This window comes from Myxine glutinosa, chromosome 3, assembly GCF_964187855.1.
Source record: "Myxine glutinosa chromosome 3, kmMyxGlut1.1, whole genome shotgun sequence".
NCBI classification, from domain to species: domain Eukaryota; kingdom Metazoa; phylum Chordata; class Myxini; order Myxiniformes; family Myxinidae; genus Myxine; species Myxine glutinosa.
This window is the reverse complement of record NC_136263.1, coordinates 120729650-120738602: the sequence shown is the minus strand read 5'-3', so window position 1 is coordinate 120738602 and position 8953 is coordinate 120729650. Positions and strand designations below refer to the sequence as shown.

The window sequence follows — 8953 nt, the reverse complement described above, 5'->3', positions numbered from 1 at the left end:
CATGAAAAAAAAAATTCTCTGCAACTCTTAGTCCGGTGGACAGGAAATTCTGACCATAGGAGAGTCTCCGCCGGTAGAATTTTAAAATAATAATTACGACGTCATAGGTCACGTGATACAGGCTCCATCTTGGAAATATCGAATAATATTGCACCTCGATCTCCAAAACTGCTCAATGGAAAAAATTGAAACATAGCCCATTGTAAAGACTTCCGCATGGGGAATAAGTGTTGTTACCGATGATGTCATTGGTGCCTTACTTATGACGTCATAATTTGACAGGGACAGCGCTTAGTCTGATCAGTTTGAAATTTATTGTGCGTGATCTACACAACAATTATATTAGAGAATATAAATTTATTATGTCATCGCTCACGTGTTCTGGCAGCCTTCAAAGAAAAATCTTGTATATAACAAATATTTCTTCGTAACAATTTCTTCAAATTGGATCAAAGAAAAAAAAAAAACGTAAAAAAACACAAGAGTTGACTTGCACCAAGTTGACTGCGCAGGGTAAGTATTCTATGAAAACCATCTAGTTGGATAAGGCTTACAATTCACCCGATTATGTCTGGAATACAATTTCACCAATGACGTCATCGTTATCATCCTATATACCCATGGGAAGTCGATGACACATGCCAAGTTTAATTTTTATTTCATTCAGCGGTTTCGGAGAAAATGATATCCATTTTTTCTTAAACCAATATGGTTGCCATACCATGTGACCTATGACGTCTGAGTTAACAGTAAAATTTCTCCATGGGGAGTCCCTCCTATGTTTAAAGTTTTGCAACGATCGGACAAGCGCGGTTGCAGAGAAAACCATTTTTAAAGCGAAAATATATGTAGTAGTGGATACACACACACACACACACACACACACACACACACACACACACACACACACACACACACACACACACACACACACACGGGCATTGCAATACTCTCGCAACCCCTTCAGGGTCAATAAAGGTCATTCATTTTCCAACTGATTTTGAGCTCATTCCTTAAATCATTCAGTCCCAAAATTATTTATTTCCTCATCTCCCTTTTTCTTCCTTCCCTCTTACTTCACCAATTAGCATCGTTTAAACGACAATTTTAAAATGTTTATCTTCATCCACTCATTTCAAAATGTCCTTCCCCCTTACTGCTTCCTCTTCTTCCCTGCCTTTCTGTTTCATTCCTGGACCCTTCCCAACAGGGCATGCCTTGCCCCCATCCCGTTCATACAGTGGGGTTTTTCTTCATGTCTTCAATCATTCCTCCCGTCACCCCAATCCTGATGTCATTCTTCATCTATCTGTCCTTGGAATGCTCAAACCAAATCGTTTCATTTTTAGTGAAGATTACGGTGGTATATCTATTCATAGCATTACCCTCCCTCATATTATCTCCTTCATGGCCTCTAAAGGTGGTTATATTATCTCCTTCATGCCTGCATCACCACACATGTGCTGAAGGGTCTCTTCCATATGTACTATATGTCCCCCACATGTGATATAGATCCTCCATATGTGTTGTAGGTCCCCCACATGTGCTTTAAGTCCCTCAAATGTGTTGTAGGTCCCCACATGTGTTATATGTTCGCCTCATGTGCTGTAGATCCCCCACATGTGCTGTATGTCCCCAAATTTTCTATAGGTCCCCACATGTGCTGCATTCCCCCCACATGTGCTGCATTCCCCCCACATGTACTGTAGGTCCCCTTATGCGCTGTGGGTCCCCCAAATGTGTTGTCTGAAATGTGGATCTGAATCTGAGGTCACAGTATCATCATCATCATCATCATCAACATCATACCAAAATATGCAATTTGGTGTCTGTCTGTATGATTTTTTTAACTGCGATACATTCGATCGTTACTTATCCAATCACAACCAAACTTGACAAGGGTCACACGACTGACGTCGTAGCGATCTTCCCTCCCCTTCCACCACAAGGGGGGTTTTCCTGCCAAGGGGGTTGCGTGTTGAAGTGTGTATCCTTGTTAACATAGCTTATGATGGCGTTTTTCCAAGGCCGTTTCTAATAACAAAAGTAACAATAATAATAACAACACTATTTATATTAGCATAATACTAATGTTATTAGAAAATAATATGTCCCCTCTCTAAGGGGTTTTGAGACCTGCGATATTTCCCCTCGTCCCCTCCCCCCCCCCCCCCCTCTCTGTGCCCCCGACACCCTTATGGAAATAAATTTTCTTATCGGGAACTTAGAATGATGAGGCACGGTCTGATCCTTTCATTGACCTGATGTAACATATTATGATGTCATGCACGGTCTGATCCTAATTTAACAAATAGGTTAGCCAATATTTAAATATATGAGTATTACATAAGTGCATTTGTTTTTTGTGTTTTGTTTTTTCTATTTTACTTACTTTAGATTAATTGTCCAATTTGTCAATATTTACTGTACATATACAGGTGGTGGACAAAAAAATGGAAACACCTGGGTAAATGAGGGACACCAAGTAATGGCTTCCACACAGGTGTGGCCCATAAATTAATTAAGCAAATAACATCCCAGCATGCTTAGGGTCATGTATAGAAATGCTGCACAGGCCTGGCTGCCTATAATAATGGGTAGCGTCGCTGCAAGAGGAGACCCCCCTAACGCCCCCATCCACAGAGCACGCGTGGTTGGTCGCCCAATGGTTTGATGAGCATGACACTGATGGTATTCATATGTCACGGCCTTCTCAGTCACCAGATCTGAACCCAATCAAGCATTTATGGAATATTCTAGAACGACACCCGAGACAGTGTTTTCCACCTCCACCGAACAGGTGTGAGTCGATTGATTTTATTGTGGAAGAATGGTGTTGCATTCCTCTTGCAGAATTTCAGACGCTGATGGACTCTATGTCACGGCGCATACAGGCCGTACTGGCAGTGCTGGGCGCACGTGGTAGCCCAACGCCCTATTAAGTGACTTTACATTGGTGCTTCCACTTTTTGTCCACTACCTGTATGTTGATAGACAGGAAATGGGGTGTGTGAAAAGATCCCCACATAAAATAAATAAATATATTATTTATTTTTACATTGATCTCAGACTCATGGACGAGCTTCGCATAAATGGCAACCAGGAGACATTAGCGTACTTTAATCTGAATTATGAAGACATTTTCGACATATTTTTGTTCAACATTTTCAATTTTATTTATTATTGGCCACAAATAAAAGCTCTTGTTGCTTTTTACTTATTAAACAATCACCGTCAATGAATTTTTTTTTTTAACTTCTCAATCAGGACAGAACGTTTCACACAGCTCTTTATTATATATACCTCGTGATGTTCAAAATGAAGATGCGGTGTTGAAGGTTGAGACAATGTCAAGACATGAAAGAGCAGACGTTTGATTACAAATTGGACGTCATATCCATGACATTGATGTGTATTAAATTACTCTTGAAGCTCAAAATGCCATCATTCCACTTGTCTAAGGATCAGTCATCGTGAAGGGGAATTTGACGTTCTTGGACATTCCAAGCCATGGCAGAAAATAAAACGATAATTAGACGTGCACACTGATCTTCATCCAATGTTCATATCAATTTGTGGATTTCATAAGCCATTTGTGTGTGTGTTGTTGGTTGTTATCGCCATATGCGGGTTTCAGAAGGTGGAACGAAGCCCTCCCAGGTCTAGGTATCCACTTCCATGTGCATGTGTACCTTGTCACCACCTTGCCATTATCTATATACAGTCACGTGAAAAAGTAAGTACACCCCATGTAAAGTTTTGACTTTTTCAACATATTTCAACATACAGCTATTTTATCTTCATTTCAACAATATTGATAGATAAAGGTGATATAATATAACAAATATCATGAAACATTTACATTTTGTAGTCCATTGTATAATTTAAATAAACATAAATGCAAATTTCGCATGTGGAAAAAGTAAGTACACCCCTACATTTATCACTACTTCAAATACCTAAATTAGAATCAGGTGCACCAGCTCAGGTGCAAATGATTAGAACATCGTTAGAGAGGATCTTGGAGGAACCTGTCTTATTTAAACCTCAGATATTTAGTTTGGGTTGCTCTTTGTTGTTGAAGTTTGCGGCGTCACCATGCCTAGATCAAAAGAGCTCTCTGAGGCCTTCAGAAAGAAGGTTATCGATGCCTACAAGTCTGGGAAGGGATTTAAAAAGATCTCCAAACAATTTGAAATCAAACATTCGACTGTCTGGAAGATCTTCTGCAAGTGGAGAAGATTCCAAACAACTGCCAACTTGTTCAGGCCAGGCCGTCCCAGCAAGTTCAGCCCGAGAGCAGACCTCAAGATGCTGAAAGAAGTCTCGAAGAACCCACAGAATGTCATCACGGGACCTACAGGTAGCTCTTGCCACTGTTTATGTCAAAGTGCACGAGTCTACCATTAGAAAGAGGCTGCACAAATTTGATCTACATGGGAGGTGTGCCAGGAGGAAACCTTTGCTGTCCAGAAAGAACATTAGGGCAAGACTATAGTTTGCCAATGAACACCTCGGCAAAGACCAGCACTTCTGGAACAATGTGCTCTGGACAGATGAGTCAAAGGTAGAGCTATTTGGCCACAGTACCAGAAGACATGTTTGGCAAAAACCAAAGACAGCATTTGACCACAAGAACCTGATACCAACTGTAAAGCATGGTGGTGGAAATATTATGGTTTGGGGCAGCTTTGCTGCATCAGGGCCTGGGCAGCTCTCCATCATAGAATCCACTATGAATTCTTCATTGTACCAGAGGGTGCTTGAGGATAATGTGAGGACATCTGCCGGAAAGTTGAAGCTCAACCGAAGGTGGACCTTGCAACATGACAATGACCCGAAACATACCAGTAAATCCACCAAGGAATGGCTGAAAATAAAGAAATGGAGGGTTCTGGAATGGCCAAGTCAAAGCCCGCATCTAAATCCCATCGAGATGTTATGGGGGGATTTGAAACGAGCTGTGCATGCAAGAAACCCCTCAAACATCACACAGCTGAAAGAATTCTGCATGGAGGAGTGGGCAAAAATTTCTCCCAGTCGATGTCAGAGACTGGTAGACAGTTATAAGAAATGCCTACTTGGGGTTGTTTCTGCCAAAGGGGGCAATACCACCTATTAGAGCCAAGGGTGTATTTACTTTTTCCACTTGCGAAATTTGCATTTATATTTATTTAAATTATACAATGGACTACAAAATGTAAATGTTTCATGATATTTGTTATATTATATACCTTTATCTATCAATATTGTTGAAATGAAGATCAAATAGCTGTATGTTGAAATATGTTGAAAATGTCAAAACTTTACATGGGGTGTACTTACTTTTTCATGTGACTGTATATATATTGTTACGGATCTCTCCGTCGGCCTTTTCCCCTTAAGAAGGGGGGATTAGTCCCCTTGTCCGTGACTGACCGACGTGAGTCCTGGGGGTCCCAACGCTCCTCCCGGTTGGGAGCAGCCAGGGTATTTGGTCTACAAAAAGGTCCCAAGGACCTGAGTGCCACTCCTGACCGCGAGCAAGGGAGGGACTCCTGCTCGAACCCCGGTTTGGATGGTCTAGTTGCCGAGCGGTTTTTAGCAACCCGAAGTTCGAGTCATTAGCAAAGACTAAACCCCGATCCTGAAACGTTGGCCAAATCATGCCACAGGTGTCCAATGGGGAAAAGACAAAGACGAAGGATGTAATGGAAAGAAGAAGACAAAAGGTATGAAAGACAAATATAATTTATTACTAATATTTACACAATTAAAAGAAACCAAGGAGGAGGAAGGATAATAAAATAAAAACAGAAGAAGAAGAAGCGGACACAGTGCACCTTAGCTTACCTATGCAGTCTTACTTAGTACCCCAGGACAAGACAAAAGACAGACTACGAGCACACTTACACGACTGGGGAATGAAGGCAGGAACGATTGGCTGGAAGGAGAGGAAGGTCCAACTGGAACCGGAGCACGGTCGGGCCGGGAGTGAGCAGCCGCCGCCCCCTTCTTGATCGGCACGTTCTGGTGTCGCCGTTCTTCGTGGCCACAGTCGAAACTGCCGTCGAAGCTCAAAGCTGTGGTGGTTTAAAGCTGCGGTGGTTCAAAGCTGCGGTGGTTCAAAGCTGCGGTGGTTCAAAGCTCATAGTAAGGGCATTTTATGAGATATTTCACAAATCTGTTAACTAAATTGTTACCAAAAAATTTCTTCACCAATATGTTTGTAAAGGTGTGTAATAACATGTGTTAAAATGTTGAAGTTCAACTCCCGTGGGAAACCCAGAAAAAAAGCTGTTGAATTCGGGTACCCAAAAATTATTTTCGAGAATTTTTATTTTTTTTAATCGGCCCTTAAGTAACTTATGAGGGGTCAAAAATAAGGGTTTTTCATGATTCTGAGTTGATTGTTAACATTTATATTTTCACTTTTACATTTACACACAAAGTAGCTTTTATTTCACATACATATATAATACTCAAGAGTTATTTCTCATTCACAATGTCAGAAGTTTCAACAGTCATTGTCTATGTCTTCTTCAGACTCAACAACATCATGACTGCAGTTTCTGCATGTAATGCCATTACAGACTCCACAGGCCGAGATGCACATGACCCCATTCTTCTTGCAGCTGCATCGCCGGTTGCTGCAATCTCCATGACAATTACAGCTCGTGAACTGCAATAGCTCCTCAGGAGCCGTGGGGTCCAGTGTTGGAACTGGCTCATACCCATGCACACCCATGACCAGTGATTGCAGAAACTGTATCACACCCCGTGAAGGCGTGACAGAAAAGCAGGTAGCTCTTCTGTGTTTCGGAGAGAGATTCTTTGATCTTTCGGACGTCATAAGAGCCGTTTGATGTGGTTCAGAAGAGTGGATGGTGGCTGTCTGAGCTATGGTGCACCAGCATTACCAGCACGTCTGCATCTTCTGCCCGCACCTGAAAATATAACAACATGTACAAAGCATAATGAACCATTCAAGAACAGATTTAACTTTTCAACAGTGTGAATTCTCTTATTTTTAAATTACCCCATCTCCCCCCGGGCTCCATCCAATAGTTATACTAACTGAAGACACAAATGGTACTGACCTCAACAGAGCCATCTGAAGCAGCAGCCAATGCCTCTCTCACAATTGAAGTGTCAGCATCATTGTCACACTGCTCCACAGTGATGTGATGTTTTCGGAAGGTTGAAGAGAGAAGGTGGATGAGCTCACTCTTGTTATGAGTGTTGTCCAGAAACTTTGCTCTTGGGGTCCAGTTGGACATATCCGGTCGAATCTGGAGATTACAGCAGGAATTATTGGTACGCCGGATGTGGTCGTGATCTTTTGGTGATCTGCTGTAGCCATCAAAGACCACAATGATCTTCTGGGAGCAGCGGCCCAGATACTGCACGTAGCTCAGGTAACTGTTGGCGATCTCCTGCCAGGTCTGACGTTGTTCCCACTTCACCATGTAGACAAGCCATCCGCCATCAATTACGAGGGTGCAGCAGGGTTGGTTAGTCAAGTCAAGTGGATCAGTTAACGCCTTCAGGCTTGTATTTGAAAAGTCTGCCTTGTTTGCCTTGTTCATCTTCTGATCTTTGTTGCTGAACAGGGACAATGGGAAGGGAGTCAGCTCATACTGTAAGCTTGTCTCAACTGTCATATCCCGCTGGGCGAAAATGATCAGTCGGTTGAACAACTTTAGTGAGTCAAGGTGAATCTTTTTCTCGTTGACCAAGGGAAATTTTCTTAGTGATGACAGGGCTTTTATCTTTGACTTGACTTTGATGACTCTTTCTCTGCCTTTCATGCTTGAGCTGACTTCTTGGTGGTTGCAACAAAGTTGTTGTACAGATCATTTTTACACTTCTGGTGGTACCTCAGTTTTCCTTCCTTTTGAGCCTCCTTCATACGTTCCACAACAGTACCATTTTCGACAGTTTCTGCTTGTTTCAATAAAGTTGAGTATCCCTTTGGAGTTGCCTGTATGAGCCTTTCAGCTGGTGTATCCGAGCGTGCACAGATGAAGCAATTGAGCACAGGTGGAGTAACGTCTTCATCCATATTGCTAGACTCCATGTCCTGCAAAGTAGAAAATGAGATATATTTAGAAATTATTTTTCCACAAAGGAGTGTCTGTGGTGAAATATAAATGTTAACAATCAACTCAGAATCATGAAAAACCCTTATTTGACCCCTCATAAGTTACTTAAGGGCCGATTAAAAAAAATAAAAATTCTCGAAAATAATTTTTCGGGACCCGAATTCAACAGCTTTTTTTCTGGGTTTCCCATGGGAGTTGACCTTCAACATTTTAACACATGTTATTACACACCTTTACAAACATATTGGTGAATAAATTTTTTGGTAACAATTTAGTTAACAGATTTTCATATGTTTCCCTTACTATCATGGTCGTTTCCGAGCGAAACGCATCCTTCTCTCCTCTCCTGGATCACGCAGCTCATCTCAGGTGCGTCGCGTGCTTCCCAAGGACTTATCCTCTGTATCTCATCTTGGTGGGGGCATCTCCCGCGGGTTATATAAGCCCCACCCTTGAACCTTCGCGAATCTCCCAGATCGTTCTCTCTCCGCCCTCTCAAAGCCAAACGCCTCGTTCTGGGTTGGTCGGCAAGGGCTGGCTCACTCCTCCCCTCTATAACGAGGTGGAGACACGCCTTTCTTCTCCGAGCCGACCGCGTGCTCAATGGAGGCAAATGCAGTTGGTATTAAAGGCTTTGGGGGAATTTGAAAAAGGGGATCTATCTATTTGAATTCGGTGCAATGGAGTATTAATTAATGGAAGACAAAGCCTTAGCCTAATACACAGAATAAGGAAATAACTACCAACAAGGAGGAAATCTATGATTGGCTAAGGTGATTGTATATGACCTAACTACGGGACGCCCTTTGACCTTTATACACAACAACTGGAGGAAGGAGGGTGATATTTTTACAACAATAAAAAAACAC

The 8953-nt window shown here is 42.0% G+C and overlaps 1 protein-coding gene across 1 annotated transcript; it reads right to left on the bottom strand.

The window, feature by feature from the left end:
• Positions 1-6851: 6851 nt before the first annotated feature.
• LOC144891221 (uncharacterized) lies at positions 6852-7643 on the bottom strand. The gene is made up of 2 exons (XM_078773606.1): positions 7080-7643; positions 6852-6926 (listed from the first exon to the last, which is right to left on the bottom strand). The coding sequence occupies exons 1-2, from the start codon at positions 7641-7643 to the stop codon at positions 6852-6854; spliced, it is 639 nt and encodes a 212-aa protein (XP_078629732.1).
• Positions 7644-8953: the final 1310 nt, after the last annotated feature.

Coding starts and splice junctions, on each gene's coding strand:
- LOC144891221 (XM_078773606.1), bottom strand. CDS start 7,643: ATGACAGTTGAGACAAGCTTACAGTATGAGCTGACTCCCTTCCCATTG. Junction 6,927..7,079: donor CTTCAGATGGCTCTGTTGAG/GTCAGTACCATT, acceptor TTATATTTTCAG/GTGCGGGCAGAAGATGCAGA.